This window comes from Gasterosteus aculeatus, chromosome 14 (assembly GCF_964276395.1).
Source record: "Gasterosteus aculeatus chromosome 14, fGasAcu3.hap1.1, whole genome shotgun sequence".
Lineage (NCBI taxonomy): Eukaryota > Metazoa > Chordata > Actinopteri > Perciformes > Gasterosteidae > Gasterosteus > Gasterosteus aculeatus.
The window spans coordinates 4,997,649-5,023,519 of record NC_135702.1 but is presented as its reverse complement, the minus strand read 5'-3'; the positions used below and the strand labels follow the sequence as shown (position 1 = coordinate 5,023,519).

General features: G+C 43.5%; 1 protein-coding gene across 13 annotated transcripts; it reads right to left on the bottom strand.

The window, feature by feature from the left end:
- Positions 1-374: 374 nt before the first annotated feature.
- mapk10 (mitogen-activated protein kinase 10) lies at positions 375-24,711 on the bottom strand. Of its 13 annotated transcripts, none has more exons than XM_078088071.1 (14): positions 24,337-24,711; positions 17,205-17,302; positions 16,225-16,394; positions 13,153-13,282; positions 12,639-12,697; positions 11,998-12,136; positions 11,612-11,777; positions 10,981-11,052; positions 8,632-8,814; positions 7,148-7,272; positions 6,584-6,610; positions 5,884-5,947; positions 5,717-5,794; positions 375-4,632 (listed from the first exon to the last, which is right to left on the bottom strand). In XM_078088071.1, the coding sequence occupies exons 3-14, from the start codon at positions 16,344-16,346 to the stop codon at positions 4,616-4,618; spliced, it is 1,182 nt and encodes a 393-aa protein (XP_077944197.1). In that variant the 5' UTR covers positions 16,347-16,394; positions 17,205-17,302; positions 24,337-24,711; the 3' UTR covers positions 375-4,615. The 13 variants fall into 13 exon arrangements, with proteins under 13 accessions (XP_077944197.1, XP_040052828.2, XP_077944195.1 ...); XM_040196894.2 differs by having other exon boundaries at positions 375-4,627; XM_078088069.1 differs by lacking the exon at positions 10,981-11,052 and adding an exon at positions 9,480-9,551 and having other exon boundaries at positions 375-4,627.
- Positions 24,712-25,871: the final 1,160 nt, after the last annotated feature.

Here is a 25,871-nt window from a genome sequence, read left to right as displayed (position 1 = left end):
CTGGTTTATAATTCAATTTTTACAATGACATAGAAAAAAGCAACAAATACCATAAAATGATTGGGCACCAGGATTGTCAAACACAACCAGAGAAGCTGAAGTTACCACAGCATGAAATATATGTTAACATGTGATAGTAAACAAATCTATACATCTGTATTTAAATTAAAAATCCTCTATCATGAACATTAGGGCGGAGAGGTCAGCATCATGTATTCCTCATTCTGCGTGGCTAATAAGTGGCTAATAGACACCTGTACATCAGCCTGAACCTGAATTAGTGTGTTTAGGTGCACTTTGGACGTATGTTTTATATATAAAACAGCACATATAAATCCACACATTTCTTTCAGGAAATAATACATTTGTACAAGTCCAAGATCAAAGATTTTGTTTATTTTCAATCACATACATATACTATTTTTTCATACACAGTTCCTTTAAAATGTTGTGTTTACAGTAACAGCTTTCAGTATTTTTTTTCTTTTTCTTTTGCATTAGTTTTTGACTTTATTTGAAACGCTATAGCCTGAAGCTTTGAGATCAGCGTGAAACAGATAATAATTTATTTTCTCTTTTTTTTCAACCTGACAATTTCAAAAGAATGTTTCATTAAAACAGCACGGAGTAAAATAAACAAGAGAGAAGGTAAATGTAAAAGAATCATAGAACAACATCCCCTGATTCAGATGAGCTATACAGGGTTTCATTACTGTGGAGTTCCACATTTAAAGACTCGGAACATTTCAGCATTGCCTGACCTTGCAGCAGCCTGCCTCCCTGTCTGAGTGCAATAACGGTTTTATTGCATTCTTGGATTGTTGTTATATACAATATGACGTGAAAGAAAAAAAGGTGAAAATGAATTAATTCGGGGTCACAAGTACTGGATCCAAAGATGTTACGCTGGCACAGTTGGGTACAAGATGCACCCTAACTTGTGATACCGGCAATCGTGTTCTGGCTGAATCATGCGTTTTTGGGCCATTTTCCAAATGCAAATAAACGGCTGACAGAAAACGAATTTGAATCCTGAATATACAAGAGATCACTTGAAACCCCTTGTGTGACAAAAATTAGGAGCAGGATTAGCAGTTGACACATCTCTAATTCCTAAGGTTTATGTGATTGAACGTGAATACACACATGAACTACTTCCAAACACGTGACTGTACCGACTCTCCATCAACATTCTTGCAACCGACCCCGCCAAATCTTGCATTGAAAGAAACATGTGAAAACACAACCTGTCAAATAACTCGTCGAGTTCACATCTTTCGATTCAACCTTACAGACAGTTTGTGTTGAATGCTGGTTAATTTTAAATCAAACAAACACACGCTGATGACAAAGCAGAGCAGCAGTGACGTGAGTGAAACAATTCATTTCTACATTCGGTGCTGTTAGAGTCAGCTCCACTTCAGGCTCAAAAGCACCTTTTTGTTACAACACAATTGTCTGGAGGGTTCTCTTATAAAAAAAAAAAAAAAGATCACATTCAGAGAAAAGAAACAACGGAATCTGTTTCAGTATTTGGAGTCCAAAGGAAGAATGTAGTTAAAACCAGTACCGCCACGCCGTGTCTCCGTGGCGTAGGAGTCGACTCGAAAAACACTTAGACCCCAATTTATTTTTATTTTTTTTGCAAGAGATTCGAACATTTTCAAAAACACAAAGAAACGTCAAAGTTGCACCCTGTATTCTGAAAGTTTGCCCCCCGGGCCAGACCCCGAACAGAGCGCCGAGCTAGCCGTATTCTACTGGTAAAACGCCACCCGCCTCTCCCGTCGGTCACCCTCTCATCTCTGCTAAGGTGCTGCAAGTCGGTGTGTGTGTGCGTGTGATTCTCTGCACACAAGCCACAGGCCGGAGGAGTGTCATCAAAAGTAGCACTCTGGTGCTTCCGGGAGACTCCATGCAGAAAGTAAACCGCTGTGCTGAAGCTTTTGAAGCAGAGGTCACAGTTAGACCGTCAAATTACATTAGACGTCCGACTAAACAAAGCTGTTATCGCACGTCTGGGATGATTTAACGATGTCATGACCGACATTCACCCATTATTCTTGGGATAGCGGACATTTGAGTCATGCAGCTTCCAAAGGCAGGAAGTAACGCAAGTCGTGTTTGGACGTGCTCGGAACATGATGATTTTACACTTGATTTTAAAAATAGTACCTGATTGTCAAGAGGTGACGGGAAATCTATTTACTCTGCAAACTATGCATAAAGGGGGAGCGAGATCTCCTGAAACAAAAACAGCTCTCAGTTGCTATAAAGTCTTTCCATCCGACTGAAGGCCCATTAGAACAAGTGTTTTTTCCTTGCTTGTGAAATGTGATTGCATAACCCAGCATCTGTTAATGGGTCTTTGCCCATAAACCCACACAACCCTGCATGAGGACATGGAACATGGCAGTGGAAACCAAGATCATGTAAGCTAAGAGTAAATGAAACATGCACAAGTAAACACCTTATACTGTGTTTTATATCTGAAGCAGGAAAATAAAATAAAAGCTTCAGAAGCTGTAGGAACACATTAAATGAAAGCAGCTATTGCTACTGTAGCTAAAACTGTTGTTGTCAGCAGTGGATATATATCATGTTTTGAATGGAGTGGACATTAGATGGTGGAAATATCAAAGGTTGGATGTGGCCTACACCGGTGGACTGAGAGAATCTGTTCACATTGTTTTATTTTAAAGTAAAATTTAATTTAATTAACATGCAACATGGCAGAACACCTTTCATGTTGTGTAAAACATAGCATAGGTAGGTCTTTAGCCTTACAATCTTAGGAAAGCAATTTGATTTCACACCACAAAAAGAGGATCAGAGGAACTTTACAGTTTGGTGGCCGGGGAGATTCCGATAGTTATAAGGTAGAAAAAGAGGAAGCACAGAAATAAATGGCCAAATTAATATCATTTCTGCACTTGCAATGCTTCATTCCAAAAGGCACTTGCCATATTCAGTTTCCATCTCTCGAAATAAATAATTCAATAAATAAGTCTTCCAGATAAGAAATAATGTAGCCAACATAACAGTTGCGTTGCCTCCATCCAATTCAATTGCCAAAAACAAATTTTGTTTTTGTGCGTTGTGTCGTCAAAGGACGTGCATGGGTTTCCTTGAGGACAAATTGATACACTGCTACGAGGTGAACACTCACCGCCTGCCTTCCAAACGTCTTACTGTATCATTTGGATCCCCTCCCAAAAGCCTTGGATGCTTCGGACAATCCAATAAATAAGAGTCGCCTCCTCGTGGCGACACCACGGCGAACCAGACCAACCACCTGCTCCCATGTGGGGTTAATGGGGAACAACGACATGCGTGTGCTGGAGGGGGTCGATCATACACTATCAGGAGAAATAAAAGGGACATTACGCACAAATCAGACTTCTTAACCCCCTTGAGGGTCATTTCATGAAGCCTCAGCATCAAAATAATTTATTTCAGAGTGTACTGACCCTTTAAGTCCCAAACGCAGCCCTGACATTTACCGACGTCTAAATGGCTCGCACACGCACACTCACTCGTCCTGTCCTGTGACCAGACCCCCAAATGTCCAGTGTTTAGTTAGTTTACATGGTATATAAACAAAAGTCTGTATACAGACTCATTTTAGTAATACAGAGTGAGATTAGCAGAGTTAAAATCGAATCATGCAGGACTACAGCAATAGACGGGGGGCAACTGAGGTGCAAAGCGGTGATGTGGCGACGTGTGCTACTCAGAAAAAAAAAAGGGGGAAAAAAAACCCTCCCGGTGTACTGGCCGTCAGTCCCACTCTGTGTGCCCTTCAGCTGTACAGAATTACATTATTTACAAGTAGCGCAGGAAGCGCCGCTCTGGGGGAGAGCGACTACGTGTCCCTGCAGAATAACCACATAAAAACACACCAATCGGGCAATCTTACGTGAGAGGGGGGGGGGTTGTGTTGGGTGGTCTTGTAGACAAAGCCGAGAGGTTAAAATACACAGCAGTGTCTACACATGAACGGTTTGAGAGGGAGAACGTATTGTGCAGGAGTGATGGGCAAAATGGCCGCCGCCCACCACGCCACAACGGCCGGAGCGTTAATGCTCCTGTGAGGAATTGGGAGGAACAGCCGCAGGTCAGTATTCACTTCACAGGAGATGCGAGTTGAAGCATTTGGTCGTTTTTTTGTTCGGATGCCATACACAAGATATGTGGGGTAAATATAAGCAAAAGCAACTAGAGAATCATTAACATCTATCTCATTTAGTTCAGGTTAAAAACCACTGCTGTTTATGAATGACGATGCACAGGCTCCAGATTTCATCATTCCAGATTCTGTGTTTCCACCTTCCTCGTGTTTTTGTTCTCAATATATTCATTTTGATCTTTTACTCTTTTGTTTGTTGGTTTTTTTTCCGGTGTGCGTATATTCAGTCGGTCGGCCGGGTCGGTTGGGTTCTTCACCTTCGAAAGAACGCGGGGTTGCGCAGGCAGGCAGCTAGTCACCTGCAACACCCGAGGGGCCCCGCGGAGGTCTCCAGGCTGCTGTCGGTGTCTGAGGCCAGGGTCTGGTCGGTTGACATGGAGGAGATGTCGTTGATGGAGGGGGAGGGGGGGAGGCTGTCGCTGCTGTTCACGGCTGCACCTGCGCTAAGGGAATCAACGGCAGCAAGGGGGTTACAACGTAAAAGAGTCCCGGCAAAGACGGGGGCGCAAAAACAACTTTAAAAAACGCAGAGGACAAACATGAGCGACGTGGGACATCTGTGATCAAACCGGGGGGAGTAAGGTTTGGGTCCGATGGTTAATTGCAGGACACGTAAGAACAGGAAACCATTGAGTCCATGCATTGTGGGAGGTAGCTGCTTAATGGAGGCCAGTGGGTGCTTCAGTTAAAAAAAACAAAGCTGGGTTACTTACAGCTGTCAATACATTTGAGTTTAGTCTCAGATTTTTGACTTTTGTCAATTATAATTCAACGAAGATGCATTTTTGGAGACACCGGCTGCAGCCTGTGATGGGATGTTTTAACCTTTTTGCTTTTCCTGCTGCAGTAAAACACTGCCTTCTGCAGCTCCTGCCCTGTCTGCTGCACTCAGCATCAGAGACTAGGCCACAGCTTCTGCTTCATTTCGGGTGGTCGGGATTTTGTGAAAAAAAGAAGAGATGAAAAGTAGCTGTTGAATAAACCCTGTGATGAAGTCTTCACTGACTGTGTTGTCTAAAGCTTCATCTTTGCCTTGGGAGTTGAAACTTAGTCTTTCTATACTAATAGAGTGTTGCTAGACACTGAACAACCCAACAATAATCTATTTTCACAATGAAGTACCAGTGCTAACGTGACTCTACACTGCCTCTGTGTGGAAAACCACGAGAACAGCCGTTACTGTGCTCGGAGCTGCTAGTTGCATATACACAAAATGTCAGCGGCAGACGAGGAATGAAATATCCTGCGATGGACCCAAAGGACCCAAACCTTTAGGCAGTTAAAGCAATTCAAATATGTAAAGAGGAAAATGTGTGCGATTGCTGATTAGCTGTAAAACAAACGACGACCTTTAACAAATACACTTTGTTACAAAATCACTGAACAACATTTAACATTAAGACGGGAGATGCAAAAGACAAGAGACACACTGTCAACAACACGACGGGTTTCTCTATTTACAAGTAACTCCAGTAAGGTTGTAGTAAATTCACTTACAGAGCGATTAGGGTTATGCACTGAGAGTACCTGAAGGTGAAGGCTGTCCCTTCACTACGCCATTCTTCGTTCTCTCCTCAAAGTTCATCACCTCTTTGTAAATTAGTTCTGCCAGGGAGCGAAGCAAAAGTTGTTAAAACGCGTAGAGTGTTTAAAAAAAACAGTGTCTGTTAACGGTTTAATTACGTAATTGTCACCTTTCCATTCATCAATGGAGTGTTCTCTCTCATCCAGTTGCTTGTCGTAGATCTGAGGTGGAGGCTAAACGGGAGAGAGAACAGACGTCTTAGCTAAGAAAACACACTCAGCAAGATTCATCCAACATGACAATTATGTGACTGATCTCTGCAGGTGGAGTATCAATACAAATAACAAATACAAGTTTGCTTAGTCACGCGTATTGATTCGGCAAAATGGATCAATAATAGCAATAATACAACAGTCTGTGCTTTATGTAGCCGTCGTCACATAAAATGTTGATTTACATAAACACCAATAGAGTATTCGCCACGTGTATCTGAATGTTACAGAAAAAGCTGCATTGGACTCTCGACAAGAGGAGGAAATCTGGTGTCTTGTCATTTTATTTGATCTAACCGGACGCGCTTCTGCTGTCAGTCACCCGTCGCGATCCGGCGCCAGACTCCGGCACCGCTGCAGGCGACAGGCGTGACCACAAACCTCTCAGGTGGCCTCGCAGGGGCAGTCACATGTCTGCGTTGGGCAGCTTAAGCAAGACACACCTTTGGACAGTTTTTTCTTCATCAAGATCTACTAAAAATATGCACTTTGTATTCTATTGTTTATGTTTTTAGACCTGATCGATGATTGGCAGTGCTGAACCAACATAGCGTCCCCTATGGTAACTTTCTTTGATGCAGGGCGGTTGTTATTTACCATGGATATTTGGATGAGATCTCGGGCCTTCATCAGCATGAGATGACATTAGAGAAAGGGAAAAACAGCAGAAAACGTGTTGATACATTTCACATCAACTGTAACAACAATATGTCATCATTGAAAAACTACCAACAGATTAACAATTTTGCAATTGCAGAGTCATCAAATCCTCTGACGGTGAAATACAATGGAGGTGTGTAATGTGGCGTCGTTGAAACAGCAACTTTAAACCAGCGGGTTGTTTAATGCTGAAGTGCATCAGCTGGTCATGCGCTCGATAGAGTAGGAATCAGGAATCAGGAGGAAACATTTATTAGCCAAAATATGTCAAACATACAAGGAATTTGTCTGAAGAAGCGGTTTCTGTGCCCCTCCATCGTGCTGCAGATGGCGTTTTTTCCGTCACCTCATACTAATGAGGCACAGATGAAGAAATTCGAATTCCCCCGTTACAAAACTACAAGTTCTAACAATAAGATGAGGAGTCATCGTGATCATCCTCTCCCAAACAAAATTATTTGGATGGTAATCAATAAACGGCTCTGCCAAAGGCCTACTTACCGCCTCCACCTCAGCTGGATCGTACCACACGTTGATGTAGGGATGCTGCAAGGCGTCGTCCACCGATATCCGCTTGGCCGGGTCGATGATCAGCATCTTGGACAGCAGGTCTCTGGCCTGGCTGGCTGTGGTTTGAAGAAACACACAAACGTGTGGTTTTTTTTAAAATAACTGGGCAACAAAATATTCCTATTTGCTGGCAACATGCCCAAAAAATACATATGGAGCAGAATAAGGCAGAAAGGGTAAAGGACGAGAGAAGAGGGATGTCAGGGATTAAGGGGAATGATAAAGGGAACCAGACGCCAAAGTCACCTTCAGGTAAGAAAATTAAACACACACTTTTTACACCTAGAGCTTTTGGAAACAAGTATTTACTGCAAAACATATTGCATGCATCGACTGGGATTAAAATTCAAGATTCTGGCATGTTCCATATACATATCTAAGGAATCCCCTGCTCTCGCTGGTGTCCTTCTAAATGCGTTTCATAGCGGCATTAGTATGCAGAAACCACAGCATTTTCTCTTCGAGATTTTGGCTTCTGAACATGAGAGAAGACCACCGGCACCAGCAGTCGCTCAGGCCCCCTCGGACTGATGTGAAATTGAGAACCCGTAAACCACTGACCCCATTATAAATAGATCCACTGAACAGAAAAGACAGATGAGCCGAGCGCCACCGCTGCATTTCTCCTCAGCGCGTCGATAACCGACGGATGTTGAGTCTGTAAAACGACTCCTCCACCGCTCTCCTTACGCCTTTCCTTATTCCATCTATCTCCTCTCTCTCTCTCTCTCTCTCTCTCCTCTCTCTCTGGTCCCCACTTCTGATGGCACTCAGAAGCTGCAGCTCGAGGTGACAAAAAGCCCAAAGGATGTCTGTCTCAGTGCCTAACCTACAAAATATTTCCTCCAACGCCGTCACTTCAACGCGGAGCAGCCAGAACGCAAAAGTGACTCATGTGAACTTTTGCCAGACAGGAGCTTTGATGTCGGAACAGAACAAACGACAAGGGACATTTAGCTATTTCTCAATGGAGGGAATTCCCTCTGTTTTAAGACGCCAGGAGCAGCGGTTGCTCTTCTCCACTGAGACCGAATGAATAAAACATATCTTGGTTAACCCTTTGCATAAGAATGGATCGAATTCCCAGAGGGCCACAGAATGCATGAAAAATGTAAAAGATAATTTTGGGGGGGTTTTAGGTAAGTATTCAAATTCTGACTTGATGAACAGAACTGCTAAGTGACAAATGAAGGTATCCACATAGTTACTATAATGAATTCTGATACAGAATGGTACATGGGGGCATGTTACAAGTTTCATGGCAACCCGCACAATAGATGTTGAAACATGTGGTAGCATCTGTCATGTAAGAACGTAGACGCGTTCTATCTGTGATCCCAATTCAAATAGTCGACCAATCTGCGATCTGATCAAAAGGCTCAAACTAAGTCCACTCGGGCCGTTGAGGTTCTCACCTTTGAGTTTGTTGTGCTCAGAGTCAGCAGGGAAAAGGCAGTCGGGGAAGAGCTTGGGGAAGGTGAGGCCTGCGTACTTTGGCCGGTTCTCCACGTAGTTCCTCACTGTGGGCTGAAGCTTCTTCATGAAATCGGGAGAGGGCGTTCCCAGCTGCTCAATCACCTTGTTCCACTGGTCGATGTCTGGCGTGGTGGATCAGGGTTAAGAGAAACACACACACGGGGATACGCGGCACCCGGGATGCCTCGGTGTGCGCTCAGCTACTACTCCCACGCAATAAAGGTCAGGGCAATCAATCAAGAACAACAATAACGAAATAAAATAAATGATATTCAAATAAATAGAAAAAGAACCTGGGTCTGCTAGACACATTATCACCTGCATAGACATAAAACAACAGCACTTAAAAGGAGCATGAACCCCCAAGCTTCGTTAAGTCTTGTCGACATTTCTTTCCTTGCTTTCAGCTTGTCATTCTCTTCCTTGTTGGCAGTCCAAACACTGCAGATGCCCCCCCGCCCCCCCGCCCCACCCTTCCTACCCGAGTTCTCACAGAAGTTGCCAGTGGAGGCAGTTTGCTGCCAGCGTTACTTCACCCTGCTGGAGCGCTGCGCACTTTCACCCCCGTTTGGTCTCCGTTGCACATTGGCCGCCATCCACCCAGCGCTCAGAGAGGAAGTATTATGTTTTCCTCTCATCCACCAAGGTTTCTGAAGAGGGCACCGCGCCAGTGGTTGGTTTCACGGCTAGAGGTGTCGGTGACAAAAAGGCCACTGCGTTTGGAGTTGCTCTATTCAGGTCTACATGTGAAGCGGAGTGAGAGAAGGGCGGAAGCTCGGAAGGATACGGTCGGTCCCAGAGAACAGCACCGTCCCTCTTATCACCTCCCCAAAGATGCAGCCGACTGACCACATGTCCACTGGGATCAAACACACACACACACACACACTCGCTTTATAAATGACTCTTCCAGCTACTAAATGCCTCCATTAAAAGAACATAAAAATAAAAGTTATCATCTGGCCTCCCTCATTTGTTACATGCCCCATGTCCCTTCACACGAAGTCCTACGTCACATCACTGCTCTGATTTCCCCTCATACAGCGGGTGAGAGAATTGAGCGTGGAGGCTAAGGTGATGAAGGTGATGATGAACTTATCATTGCCATTACCCCATAGACACCTATTTAACACACTGCTTTACTAAACACTCACACTGAGGCAGACAGACTGCTCTTCTTTATCATCATTTGACAGACACTCGGGAAAGTGCAGACGACTTCAGCCCGTGAATTAAGATTAGCAACAACAGGGTCCATGAGAAGAAGAAGTATGCAGGACTGCAGTATATTGATCCACAGTAAGACGGGAAGGAGTGTTAGGTTTGTTGTGGAGCAGAGACAGAGGGGAGAGAGCGTGCAGAGCTCATTGCAGGGGGTTTATCTCTCCGGAGCGTTAATCTCTCAGGGACGGCGTGTTCGGGGACGGAGGGACCACAGTATTAGACACAAGCACCGGCAGACACACACGGCTTATCCAAACAACTTACTCTACATTCATTGTTCGTTTTAAAAAGAAATGAGACTGGTGATGACCCATATTTTTTGTGTCGTCAAGTAATCCCTTGAAGTGGGAAAATATCAAATCTACACAACCGGTATACGACCTAATACCTCCCCATTAGGGCAGCTGTTGAAACATTTTTAAACAGCTCCCGTCTAGTCTACGTCTTTATTATTCCAACCGTCCTCAAACCACCGAGTGAGCTGCTCAAAATAAATACGTAAATCATTCATTATGAATTCACTAAATGCTTAATAACTTTGTCTGACTCACCCAGAGATGACAACATGCACGTCACTGATTGAACACAGGCTCCGGGGACTATTATTATTATTTCATGTTATTGCAGGTAGAAGTGTTGAAAGAGGACATGTGTTACAAAGACAGCCAGTTGTGAGTGGGGTTTAGTTCACCTCGGTCCCATACAGAGAACATTCGGCCAGGTAAAGAAGATCTTCAAAGGTAAATATAACTTAATATAATAGAAAAGCAAAAATCGACCAAGATATTAAAGTATGTTATGGTTATTACTGTGTGAATTAAACATTCACGTTCTTGACAGGAATAATGGACGACACTCCCTCTGTTTCCTTAATTCCAAACGCTCCGAGCACTTGACTCTAGAGAGTGTTTCAAAAGGCGGAGATCCATCTTTGAGTCAGACACGTGGAACCCAACACCGCCGGTCGCGTTTAAGACAAAGAATGATGGGTTTTTTAATTAATATTGCATAATATAACAGCAGGCACAAACAAACATAATGTTACCATCAGATAACAAGGATACAGTCCCGCCCAGGGAAGAGGATTTTGTGGCGCACCATTTCTCCCATAATGCACCCCACCGACCATAAATCCACTGCGCGAACAGAGGTGACAGAAAGATGAAGAGGGAGCAAAAGCAAAGAGAGGAAAGCCACGGTTAGTGTTAGACACGTCAAGCTTTCTGATTAGCTGTTATTCGCTGTGGGAGAATTCATTAGTGACGGGCGTGTGCCATGGAGATAAACTTAAATGAAATAGATGCAGGCAGACAGCAGAGGATGAGCAGAAGCAGGCGACTAACTAGCGGCAGGGTATTCTGAAGCCTTTGAGGCCGCGGCCTCTGCGTGGGAAGGAATATACCGATGAGTCATAGCTTGCAGGCTGACATTCAATCACCAGTCTGATGTTCTAGAGGCTTCTAGTCAGTGACTCATACCAGCAATGCAATTCAATTAACTTTAGCGCTGTTTGCAAATGCTCCCCCACATTTGTTAATAAGTTTCACAGATAAGTGAGAACTCTTTTCGTGCTCGTCAATGCTGATGAAAGGGCAAACAATTGTATATTTCGCTAAGTTGTGACTGGAGAGAATAAACAATGGAATCCTTCCAGTGCTATTCTGATTTAGACGTGTCTCTATGATGCGTCCTCACCATTCTCTTTGTACCCCATGCCGAGGATGACCTCCGGGGCTCTGTAGTATCTAGTCACCACATAAGGGGTCATCATGAAGCTGGTGCCTGCGGTCCTGGCCAGACCAAAGTCCAGGATCTTCAGGGTGCAGTCTGACTTCACCACTATATTGCTTGGTTTCAGGTCCTGGAGGTGAGAAGAGACTGGCCTGAGGAACTGGTTTCCTTGGATCACTGCTATATTAATTATGCAGCGTGTAAATGCGCATTGATGATGCGTGAAAATACATTTTAACCAGTAAAATCTCCCGTTGCATTGACAAGGACATGATCCCTAATAGACTTGTGTTGTGTGAACACTTAAAACGTGTAGATAATAAGAAAACTGTGGGCTTTTGCTTCCCTACCCTGTGAATAATGCCAGCCGAGTGCAGATGTTTGATACCACACAGCATCTGGTAGAGCAGGTAGGACATTCTCTCGTGGTCCAGCTCCATCTGAATCACCTGGCACAAGTTGGCATCCATCAGCTCCATCACTAGGTACCTGAGAAAAGTTTTTCTTTTAATCATTTCTGTATGGATGACAGACTTACTGGTTGAGCGATTCGATTGTGAGTCGTTGAATCAGCTGTTTGATGAAACATCTCAGCATAGTAGCGCTCCGTAAAAGCCGTAAACCCTTTCAGGCAAAAAGATAAGTCCCACAAAAGACACCTGAATCCCTCTGCGGCTCTGCGTCTACCTAGAGATGCCCTGAACGTGAACACGCTCTCATTTACCATTCAGTTCAAGAACAGGATACCTTCCGGTTGCCTCGGGTTACGCCCTCATTACTTTCACTGACTACTCTCCAGCGGTTGTGTTCTCACAACTGCAGGTGCGAAGGAGTAACATGCACATGATGCATAGTTATTAAATGAGTACCCTTGCATTCATTTGGGATATAATTCAAATGAAAACAAGTGGCCTTTTTTGCACGCTACATGAGCTAAATTCACATTTTTCACCGAAATGTAATTATGCAAAGAAGGGTCCGCCATACTCACACATCCTGGAAGTCCTCTAATGATTTCTGTGGTGTGAAGACGTTTAATAAACTGATAATCTGAAAGACAGAAGAGTGTGGAGAGGATCAACCCGCAGCAGTCACAGTAAATACGCACACAAATCTGAAGGGCGATACTGGAGTCAAGTTGTTACAATGACCCTGGCGGAGGACGAAGGAGTGGGTTGGAACGAAAGAGCAGGGATCAACGTTCGGGAGAGGAGAAGGAGACACTGGAGAAGGGAAAAGGGTCGAACATGTGGCACCGCAGATTACATTCGCGCCTTGAAGTGCTCTCTGATTCACTCTCCGGCCAATTCGGTGCATTTCTGGAGGCGTCGAATTTAGTCCAGTCACAACGTCGCAGTCACTCCCCTCCGTTTTGCAGCGAGGGGATTTATTGAAAACCGAAAACAGACAGCGACTGAGGAACGGCTTGAAACTGTGCTTCATTCAGACGCTGGATACATTTTGGGTTCCTGTTCTCTCTGTTGCCCCTCGAATGAGCCACTTACATTTTTGTGATTGACACATTTCATGAGCACCAACTCCCGGTACGCCCTCTTGGCATGGGTCTGGTTCTGGAAGGGTCTGCTCAGCTTCTTGATGGCCACGTTTCTGTCCAAGACAGCGTCATAACCAGCACTGCAGAGGAGAAGATAAATTCCTTTATTATGTACGGCTGGATGAAGCCATCTGGAATGTCATTGGTCACAAAAACATTTTTCTCCGAGAAAGTAAACACCCATGAAAATAGATGAGAGATGTTTTGAGCTTTGGAATTTTACCTGGAAAATCTGTTTAGACTTTTGCAGGGCTGAACCTATTTAATGCAGTTGAATGCAACTTCAGGATGTCACTGTGGGAAAGAGTCTCGCTGCTCCCCGCTACGCTAAACTTAACCGCTTCATATTGAATGCTAAGATAACAGGAGAATTTGTCATCTTTTGCATATACCACTGGTTTTCTTTTTTATACTTCAGTGGATCATAAAGCCTGAACTATTCCTTATTGATGCTGATACTTGATTATAATGGGATGGACTTTATTGATGTTGCTGTATTATAAACAGTGCAATGCACGGAAATAGAGGGCTGTGTGTGCGTGAGTTACAAGTTAATGGTTTCTTTTCTCATAGTGGCTCAACCCATTTTGCAGGTCATTACGGCAAATTGAGTTCTCTGCTGACTCACCAGAAAACACCAACCTCTGAGAACCTTAGCGGAGTTTTGCCTCTTTGTGTAGATTTATGTTTGCCACCAAAGGAAAGCACACCAGTGCTTCATAAAGAAAAATGATGCTGTGAATATGCCGCGCTGCGCACATCGCATACTGAGCTCCATTTCTTTGACTGCACCCTTTCTGACAAATCTTCCCTAAAAGATGCTACAAATTTGAGTTTCAACGCCGCATGCAGGCGTCCTGCAGCCTTAATCATAAGACACTTGTGTGTGGGCTTGCGGATGGATACCAGTGTGGTTTCGTCGTGTCTCTGGAGGCTGCTGGCCAGGGATGGTGTGTGACCATGGAAACAGTGCAGCCTTTATAAAAGCATTGATCCAGCAGGGATTTCAACCTGTCATCGCTTTTCTGGCTCAGTGAAAGATGATGTCATGAACGGCTAAACTACTTAAAGCTTTCATCCCTGCTAAGACGCTTCTGAAAGCTCACTCTGTCCGAGCAGAGGAGTCAGAAGGGCAGAGATGTGCACAGATCGGGATGTCTGTGGGCGACAACGTTGGCAGAGTGAGTCCGAGCTGCGAGAGTGATACAAGTGTTCCCTCATTATCATTATCATGCTCTCAGCTTCTACAGAGGCACGAATCGTCTCATTGCGTAACAAAGGCAGGACGCAAACATACTGCGCTCGCTATTGATAAACTTTGATGTATTTTGTTATTTGGATATCTAAATACGAGCTGTTGGGAGAACACATATGTTATAACTATGGCAATGGATTCCTTACCACCGTGAGCTCAACCTTCAACCTTCAGATGCTAGATACTTACGAATAATTTTGTTGCAATGGTATCTGTTTTACTTGCTGCCCATCTTTATCAGGGTTTTCTGGCAGAAGGCATAACCCATCTTAATGGGACTTCTAGTTAAATATAGAAGAGTTCAAATAACTGTAGAAAATAATTCAATTTAGTGTAAAAGCGGACAGATGTTAGACAAAATGATGCCGTCCAACTGCGGATTATGGTGATAATAACAGTAAGCACATCAGTGAATAATTTCATCATCTCATTATGTCACAATAATTCTTCCAACATAAATATATGTCACGGCCTCATGGTACGTTGTTGATGTGCCGGTTGACATTATTCAGATATCGTGACCCGTTTGATCCCTACAATATTACATCAGTCTTCTGGGTTTCATGTGGTGTGCTTGTGGTAACACCGTCACCAGACGACACCAGACGACAGCTGTAGAGGTAGAGCCGAGCAGCACACAGCAGAGCAGCTTCAATTAGATTTGCACTGCCTCCCCTCTCATCCGTCTCTACAATATGCCTCAAATGGGCACAATCCCAGCATCAGCAGCCTCCCAGAGCTCCTTTGCGAATGCACAATATTGCTTTAGAGCGGAAGGAGAGAAGGCGCGGAGGGCATGGGAAGCGAAAGGAAGGACAAAGAAAGAGGGCGAATGGAGGGCAAGGGCGTTTGGAGCTCTGAGAACCAGTGACGCCACAAACACTCAAGAACATGTCCAGTCGACTCATGCCGAGAAGGTTCACACCAGTGACACTGCATCAACATAAATATTACTTATGGAGCTGTTTGGTCAATTGACAGGCTGCAAGATGCATTCCTTAAAGTGGGCCTTTGGCAGCGGCACCACTGCATTCTGACGGAGCAGGCGTGAGATGAATAGCAATGAATGTGAGCTCTCTCTCTCTCTCTGCAATCCGGATTAAGGATTCACGTAAGCGCCCGTCCTGTTGGGCCGTTATGGTCCACGCGTCCACAAGCTTGCAGCACTGGAGAAAACAAAATATCAGCTGGAACACCACATTAATGATTAAATCATGCCAGAATACTTGTCGCAGTGATTGTTATGAATAATTATTTCTAACTATATGGGCAATATTTTACTACTATTTTATTGATATGTTTTACTTTTCTCGACAGGTTATTTATTATTTACCCCTCTAACCTTCTAAATTCAACCTTTAAATAAATATCACAACCTAAGTTCATAAGAAGAAACAGGGTTGCTTCTCGGTTGGGTGCCCTGCTTCAAAAAGGTCCATCGGGTCAGTCAATCGGATGCATTTAAAATTCATCAAAACGATCAAACATGAGACGATCACTGCTGCATTACTTTCGGGCTCAGCTGGGGCCTTTATCAGCCCTTTTTGACAGTGTTAATCAAAAGTATATTTACAGTATTAGTTGAAGATGTTGATATAGTTTAGAATTGAAATAAAATGGTGCCTGATCACAAACTAAAATGTTCCGGCTCATCTACACCAAAGAAAACATAACAGCTAATGAGATAATCACACATTGAGCATTACATGAAAAATGGTGATGTGATGTAAAACAGGACATTAAAGAAACGCACGGTTGAGCTCTTACCAGACGATTCCCTGAGCTCCGGAACCGATGGGCTTTAAATTCTGGTACCGTTTTAAAACTGTGAAAGTGGAGTCTCCCACTTCCACGCTGTAGAACTGGTTGTCCACTTTGCTTTTACTCATGTTGTAATGTTTGGCGATATATGACACATCCACTTGTTTTCCAAAACCCTGCATGGAGCAAAAACAACAGAGAGATTGTGTTAGTGAAATGTAGTGAAAAGGGGTGTGACAGGTTATAACACGTAAAGGAAGGAAAACTATTAGTTTATGAACGCGCACACAATAATAATCGGGCTATTTTTACTTGGCCAGTGGAGTCAAACAAATGGTGCCACAACAAAAAAAAAACGGCTAATTGCAGACAGGGTGATTACAACACTGCTCTCACACCGAAACAAAGCTGTGCCACTGGGCATCCCTGAGGGGCTGAAACACTTCTGTGATGTGATACGTTTAAATGCTGTGATCCGATTGTTGCAGCACATTGGTCTGCAGCCTTCGCCGTACCAGCCAGCTATCGCGGCTAGCACCGCTCGCGCTAACACGTGCATTTGTAACGCGGACATCTCATCTATTAAGGGGCAAAGGCCTCTTAATAATTCGAGCTACACAGCGGGACAGCCTGCAGCAAACTACTGTTGCACATAATCGTGAACTATAGATTGACATAGTTCATGAAATTAACTATTAGCCATTAATCTTTTCCACCTTTTTTAAGTTAGGATCTCAGCGTTAAGTGTATAAAATGATCATCAAAAGGCGAGACGTTCTATCCACCCTAGAGCTTCGTATCACTGGTGGAAACCATTTTGAGCTTGACATTAACAGGATTATACTTCATTCTCATGCAAATGTTGTTAATGTTTGCCTCAAACTGTTGTTGAGTTATCTCCCTTTCGACACAGAGAAACGCGACAATACCACGACACACACAGTACATGTCAATGGAGGGGAAATGGAAGGGAATGAGTACTGTACCTTTTTTACCTGTAAGGAACACACACCTGACAAAAGGCTATCTTCACATCCAGGATCGGTTGGCTGCAGTTATATAAGAAATGTCTGCTCATAAATACCTGTAAGACACAAACAGAGCAGAGCCAGAGTCACATCAGTAACAGGAACTCACAGTGTGAGCTGCAATATGTATAAGCATATTAACTGTATTCCACACAGTAACATTTGTCTACACCTGGATTTCACCTGAGCCACTTACAATTCTACAGGCAGCATAGAGGAGAGCAGTTTAATCAACATGTGCACAATGATGGAAGAGCTGCTTGGGTTTCTGTACTTCCCTCTTTCTTGGTGTGGGATTCAAAATTGCGGCTGTGTTCTATCTGCTCTGCCCTCATCATTCTCAATAAAAGAGAGAAAACCACATGTTGCCACTACCCACTCCTCTCCAACAGACCAAAACAATCGATTCTTCGTTTAAGTACAAAATAGCATGGTGACCTTGACCCAATGTCTCTGTGTTTCAAGATGCTGGTGTGATGTGGGCTGATGCCATCTGGGATGAAAAACAATATATTGTGTTGGTGAGTTCCTGACAAACAAGTACTCCCCTATATCTGCAATATGCCTGAAATTATAACATCATGTTAATAAATGTCCAAAGGAGTGTTGTACATTTTGGCAAAGAAGGCTTCTGCTGTGAAGGACCATGGGTCAATGTGTTTGTTTTTTTCACAATTTTGTTTTTTGAAGATTGCAAGGAAGGCCTAAAGATGAGTTACCCGTGTTAGACAGGAGCAACATATCCTGCAGCCGCTTCAAGGGTTTCCCAGGTAATGAAACCCCCGATGTGCTGATGATCACGTCTGAATAAATTCATATATATTACTAAAGCCATATTTGCCAGAGTGCTCTGCAGTTGCGCTGCAGTTGTTGTTCAAACATCTATCTGCTGTAGTTATTTCATATCACAGCTGTATGTTTGACATGAAAAACATCTCCGCCGACACCAGCAGAATATTTGTTATTAATCTAAAACGGGTCAACACTGAAAACGCTCCAGCACCTTGCATCTGTGTACATAACATATTAAAGCTCTCACATGGACCACATGTTTGTCATCCAGCAGCAAACATTGTTACACCTCAAACAGACCCCAAATCAGCTGACAATTTAAAGCACGCTGCAGCTATATATTCCCTCTGTGAGGCCGACACCAGACTCTGTGTTTGCTTATTCGACCCTGTGACCAGATTCTGCTGATAGCGGTCGCGGCTGTTAAAATGCTGCAGTGCTCGCGGCTAACGCTCGACTCATCCCTTAAAACGCCCATTTATCATTCTGACTGCCATATGTCTCAGCAGTACAAGCCAACGGCAAGTCAGAAGCTGAATTCTGCTTTATTTCTCTAGCCACATTTCAGCAGTGCAAGTGGAGTTCTGTAGTGCTGCTGTTAACACTGTGGAGGATTGAGGAAGACTGAGTTGTGTTTAATGGTGAGGATCAGTTAGTATCTAAGTGGAGAAAGACAGACGTTAACTTTAAATGAATCACACACTTACGGTTAATGAAAGCTGTGGCTGTTTATCCAACCGGCACCAGTCTGATCAGTACCTACTACGTAGGTTTTTTTACAACTAGAAACCATTACAATTTTTTTTTTTTGCTAAAACAACTCTATACTTTTTAGATACTTGGTACCACAAGCAAAAACAAAATGTCTATGTTTGCCAAAATATGCTCACTCACAGTCGTCATAGTCATGATTGTCAAATACCTTGTTGTGAAGTTACGTTGACCTTTGACCGCCAAAAATGTATTTCGATCCTCCTTAAGTCCAAGTCATCGTTTTATGCTTTAATTTTAGAAATTTCCAGAGATTTCTCATAAAAGGTGCAAAATAACTTTTGAACGATGTGAGCATCAATGGCGCTTTCTTAAAAGTTCTCTTATATATACTTATCGTATACTCGCTCAGCAGTGTTGCTTAGTGTTGCATCACAGTTTAGAAAGCAGCAGTGATCTGCGGGATGCACAGACTTTTTCAAATCTTTGCTTTTATAGATTTGATTGTATCTCCAATCGGAATTTCTGACGCTGTGTTTTAAATTGACCATCAACCCAATCTAACGAACGCAGTCACACGCAAAGGTATTGCGCAATTACAAAAGGTCAAGTCCGTTGTACTGATGAGACAAACCAGCTCACAATGAAACAGACAAAGGCGCGAGAGGATTTTGTTTAATTAACTCGAGTGTTCTAATGATCATTACCATTAACCTGCAGTGCTGCGTAGCTTTTCCTGATGCCGAATAGTTAGCTGGTGTCCGTGTGCATGTGTGCTCTGCAGTTGCGACTGGTTCTGGATCCTGGACCTTCTGTTACAAACCCTCATGGGCACTACAACGCCTCAGGCGAACCGATGAGCACTCTGCATACTGGGTCCCGTCGCGCTGCAGCAGCCCAGCACCAGCCACCGTGCCGCACGCTGGCTTCCTCTGCTTCACCTGAGTTTTTGCCACGCATGCCTGGCAACCAAGGTGCATGTCAGCCTCTGATTGGACGGCTGAATGACCGGCATGGAGAGCCACCGATGTGATGATGGTATCCAATGAAATCAAACTGTTAGAGACCGAGCTCTTTCTCCCCAAACCAGGTGAATAGTTAAAATGATTTATACTGCAAATATCTTAAATCAACTATCACCTCGTGGACTGTAACTGTGACAGTAATGCTTATCATCCAGTCTATTTATGATAGCTGACATGAAAGCTGGGGGGGGGGCAGCAGGTGTATGGGCGATATGAAGCTTTTCTTGCTAAAGTTGGACACATAGATACTATCATAGGAGATGAGATATTCTCTGCGTAACATGAGTCTATTTTATGACTTGTTGGAGAAGTGCAGCCAGGCGACATGTCATGCCGATAACTACTGAAGATGTCTCTAGACTGAAAGGTGTTTTTGGCAAAAATGTATATGAAATGGTTGGTTGTGAAGTATGTACAAAAAGAAAGTTTTACAAAACAAATATTGTGTTTAGTAGTAATAGTATTACGGCAACAGTGCAAATATATAAACAGGTGCTGCATCCTGGCTCTTGTCGTGGTTTCAGACACACACAGTTTAAGTAGAGTTACAGACTGTTGTTTTTGCACCAATGGGTTCCCAATAGAACACATCGTGCCTGGAAAACTGTTGTTGTTGTTCTGTCCCCGTCATTCCCATTTCGGTCTCCTCTCCTCTTCGCCACACTTCTCCCCTCCGTCACGCGCCCAGGCCCTGCTCACGCTTTGTGATGGCGTCCTCTGTCCGTGTCTTCGGTCCTCCCCTCCATCCTCCTCAACTGTGACGAGAGGAGCCTGCGTTTCTCCCTTCTCCTGCCTCTCTTTTGTCCCTCCCTGTCTCCCACCATTCCTGCTCCCAGGCTCCCAGCCGTCTCCCCTCCCTCCTCCCCCTCCCTCCCTGGGAGCTTCATTGTGAGTGCTTGGTTCAGCAGCCTCTCCTGCAGTATGCAGCCATGCCTCGCCTCCGCTGTGCAGCCCGAGCCAAGCGCAGTACGGCCTCGCATTCGATGCTCCGGGGAGGGGAAGGGAAGGGAGGCACTTCAGACTGCAGATACACGGCCAGGAAAACAAGACAGCGACGACGCTCCCATCTCACGCTACAGGCCAGGAGAATTCCGAACGCTCGCTGGCATCTTATTGATTTTGTTTCTTCGCGGATGAAACGCACTCATCCTGTCTGTCTGTGCTCCCGTCAGTCGTCTCATTCACATCCTGCGATTCGCTTGAAGTAAACAACAGACGTTTTGTGCTGAAAAAAACTGCTTATCCCGGCAATTTTCTGTGAAGCGGCATGACAGTAACATGTAGAGCTTTCAAAGGCCCAGGTGTACATTGCTCTTTACAGCTGTTTTTACAGACTGGAGCAATTCATTGAACAACTGTGCTTTTGCCTGAATATATCGTTCCATAACACACAACACAAGGCAAGCGTTGCATTTGATCACACAGCTTTCCTAATGCCATGGTTACAGTCGATATCGCTTTCTAAAATAGATCACTGATGCAATGGTCTATTCTCTCAAGAGGGAGTACTTGATTACAGCACAAATCACTGATTTGTGCATCCAAATAACAAACTGGATCCATACATTCAGCCTGCAGCTTTAGCTGCCAACACCAATATGTTATGGGAGTGCATCAAGAGAAGGATGACACAAGTCAGGTTTTCAGCATTGGATTTACTCTGAAATCCTCTGTTGTTCCAATGTCCAACCCTTAGCGACTCTTAAGTCTCTTTACAGATGAGCTGCAAGGGGATTGGGGTTGAATCTAACACATGGCTTAAAGTATTGCGTTCAGCGTTCTGCAAAAGCAAATAAAAAGTGCATATTTAACTATGTGTCTCACTCTGCAGGCACATTTCTTTCTGTTTGTCTGTGTTGGTGAGCAATACTGCAGCCGGGGAGAATCAACTTTCATGCAGCAAGAATCTGATAAAAATAAGACTAAATTAATTAGCATTACTAATAGAGTTTCCAACAAGAAAGGCTTTTGGTTCATATCTATGGTCCAAACATTGCTATTAACCACGTGTGATTCAATGCCAAAAGTTATGATCATAAAAACACTAAGAAGCACTAGGGGTGGTGAATAAAACTAAATTCCATGAGAAAACATAATTCTGTTGTACTTAATTACTTGAACCAAGTACTACAGCGGTGATGTGAGAATCACATCCCTGTTCATGTCAACACATGCAGTACTACTTAAAATGTTTCTATTCTTTCACAAAGGCGACTGAGCTCTTCACTCAGACACACATTCATTTCTCTCATACAATCTCTTTGTGAACCAAGTGGTCTATTTTCCATCATTGTTTGGTTATTCAGATCACAGTAACGCACAGGGAACCATACTCAGTCGGGATATACTTCTGGTAAAAAGTCCTGAACTTTTCACACACACACCAGATATATGACTAGTGTTTAATCATTTGTCTGTGTTATTTGAAATTAATAATTCAAATTAATATTTTATTGCTACAAGACCAGCATTTATTTAACTCCTGTAGAAGATGTATCTTAACTGTGTTCATCCACATCACTGTTTTCTTAAAGAATCCAATTACATTTAGAACAAAAACAATTAGACAACTATTCTAATAATCAGATGATTATAGGTTATTTCCTTCAAGTAAAAATGTTCCCTATAACATCATCTTCTAAAGTTGTGAGATAATGCTGCTTTTATCTATTTAACATCCTTGTAAAAGGTACATATTTTGGTTTTGGATTGTTGGTTGACCAAATCAAGTCATTTTTCACTAATACCTGACATGAACAGAACAAACAAATGATCAATTCATCAGGGAAATAATTGTTACAAAGTACAAAGTAATTGTTTCCTAATTCCTTCTTTCGTGGTTAATCGTCCCTACAATCCCACCATTATCTCAACCTGATACACTGCCTTATTTACTTACGTAACAAAGGATTAGTATACTGATGCTACTGTCTGCGAAATAAAATGGAATTAAAATTCAGGCATCATCCAGTGAACAAGATAACATTAGTCTGCTGCTGGCTATTTCCACTGATGAATCACCTATCGGATAATCAAGCAGCCTACCGTGAAATCAATATCTATATCTATGAATATCTGCAGTCGCTTCTACAATAAATAATACAGATTGATAAACTGGAGATACTTTACTTTAGCCATTCAGCAGAATTACTGCAGAACTATTCACGCCACATGATTTGCCACGAGCTGATGATAAGGATGAAGAAAAGTATAAGTTGGATTTATTCATCTATCATATTACTCCCTTCAACCAGTGCAGAAACGCATGTTACAAGACGAAGCTTTGTTTAATTGTTGAGCGTGTTCCCTGCAGCACTCTCACAAGCATGGGAGTCTGCTCCTGAATAATTCAGCACCCAAGGTCACAGCGCTAAAAACCTCTCTTCTTTCCATCCTGGGCTGAGGAGAGTTTGTTGTGACTCCTTTGAAAAACCCTCACTGACGTCGCGGTTAAGAAAAAAATATATATATTTATATATATTAAATTACATGGGCATGCAGCAAACAGGTACGTGGAAGAATGTCAGATTGGACAACGGAAGAAGAAAATAATACAAGCATGTAGTTTGTGCTCACAAATAAGTGGTGAGTTCATGACACATCGCTGCATGGCCAACCAGCATAACAAGCTATGACTGCAGAATGCCCAAAACACATGTGGAGAAATTGCCTTTCCTCTGTGGATGCATCTAATTCAATCTGATGTTTGAAACCACACATGAGTAAATATCCTACCAAGCCCCCTCTGCATTACAAGACAAGTCTTAATGACAAAACCTTAAGAAATCACCTCCCTTAATATGTACCAAAATCACTTACTGCACCATGAAACAGAGGGGGGGGGGGGGGGGGGGGGGGCACATTTATCCATAAATTGCTATTCATCAAGACTGTTTGTCTGAGAACCTGCTTTTTCCATCACTTCAGATCTGAGGATGGACCCACATTCCTGGTGAGGTAGCGGTGGTCTGCATAATGCACAAGGTGCGCAGCTGACATGTGAGTGGGAGGAGGCACAAACTCTGCATGTAGGCCCACGGCGCCAGGCTCATGCAAGCCTGGTGTTTTGGAGAGCATCACCCCGTTTGCACCACCGCTGCGCTTCTAATCAAAAAGGCACATAGCTCACTTACTCTGCGTTTATTCACCCATAAGAGTTTGAATATGTGGACGTGGCTCTCAGAAATGCTGTACATTCCAAAGCCAGCTTGTTAAATAACAAAGAGGAGTAACCTGGGCATCATCCTGTTATGTGATGTTTTTAAGCTTATTGAAGGATGCCTGTGTGGATGGAGATGGAGAGCGGATGGACAACGTTTCATTTTTTCTTCAAAACTAAACTAATCAAAATACCTCCCACGATGCTACTAGTTGTTTATCAAACAACATCCACTGTGACGAACGTCTCACGGTGGGCTTTGCATTGCATTTGTATTTCTCTTCTCGACTCCAAGCCGAGGCATCGCTGGTGAACTTCATCAACCTTCGTTTCGGATCGACGGTCATCGTTCCAGCCCGCAGGCATCGCGTCCACATTGCTAAACGAACCCGGCCGGCCTTACCATTCCGTGCCAGCTGATGACGATCCCAGTCCGCTGACGGTTCCTCTCCTTCTCCTCTCTTTCTATTTTTTTCTTCTTCTTCTTCAAAACATCCCGACGAGGAACACTGCGGCGATCATAGCTGCGGGAGGCTGACTTTACGCGTTCATGAAGATGCCGAGCGGCGAAGGAAGCAGAGAGTCACAACAACAACAAAAAGACGACGAGGAATGGAAACGAAAAGGAGAGGTCCGCCAATGCTGAATCACTCACCACCTTGCAACCATTGTGCTGCAAGATGCTGGCTGTACCATTGTGGGTCCACGGCGGAGGGAGGGAGGAGGAAGGGGCGACCGGAGAAATTTGTTGCCATAGCAACCGAGCAGGGGCACGTCTGACGTCAGAGAGCGGGCATACAGAGGGAGAGAGAGAGAGAGAGAGATCACGTGGAGGCTGTTCGTGTGTGTGTGTGTGTGTGTGTGTGTGTGTGTGTGTGTGTGTGTGTGTGTGTGTGTGTGTGTGTCGAACAATATGATGCAAAAATGCAAAAAGCACGTTATTATAGCACATTTGTTATTAGGGAAAGTGTATGCATACAGCAACAAACACCACAACATGAATATAGAAACTTTTCATCGTTTTATGTTTATTGCAAACAAATTGTTAAAGTGCACAGAAGGTAAGTAATCAAATCATCCGTCCTATCTGGGATTCTGTTCAGATTAGCAGCAGAATGCTAATGCCAATGGCCCTTAAAGCCTCGGGTCACATCTGTATGAGCCCTGGTGTCCACTAATGCAAAATACAATTTTAAATATATATTTAAAGCTGCAATTTCAATTTTATGAATATATTTAGTCACTTCAAGAAGGGGGACCCGATAAATGTTTTAGCTGTGTTTTTCGTCTGCTGGAATAACGGGGTAAATAATGCTGACTTGGTCGGTCTGCACTCTATAAAATTCCCTGATTAAACGTGGAAGCTATTGGCCTGAAGAGGGCTCAAATGGAGCTGGTATTGAAATTCTAAAGTCGGGCTGCAAGGTTGACTGGCAGCTGCCAATAAGATATGTTCTGACCTCAGTTTAATGAAAATACTGAAATAACTCCTGATATTACGGACCTTTACAGCTTTGAAAACTCATTTAAATACGGTTTTAATGAATTGAGGCTTACTTCTGCTCCTCACTCACTGAATGTTTGAGTTGAGCAACTTTCCAATGAATTTGTCATGATGCATCTAAAATCCATGTGTGCAACTGTCTCTCCTTCAAGCTGATAATTAACATGATCCATGCTCCTATTAGCACTGCAGATTCCCACCTGGCCCAAAATCAAGAGGGAAATAACTTATATAACAGTCTGTTGTTGCAAAATTATCCACACCCACAGCCACCACAGCCGGGCTAAGTTGATGAAAGTTAAAGGGGTAGCTTTTCTTCTGAGGTGGGGTTGTATAAGTAAGATATCCATACATAGTCGGCATATTTTTTCCTTTGGTAAACTGCAGTCACATGGTCCCACTTTGTAGAAACAGACAGCAGTACAAACACAGGA

What these genes read in the sequence shown, in the direction of transcription:
- mapk10 (XM_040196891.2), bottom strand. An exon ending in CGGCTGGCATTATTCACAGG is followed by an intron (nt 11,778 to 11,997) that starts GTAGGGAAGCAA and finishes TCTCACCTCCAG; the next exon opens with GACCTGAAACCAAGCAATAT. An exon ending in TGAGCACAACAAACTCAAAG is followed by an intron (nt 7,273 to 8,631) that starts GTGAGAACCTCA and finishes TTCAAACCACAG; the next exon opens with CCAGCCAGGCCAGAGACCTG.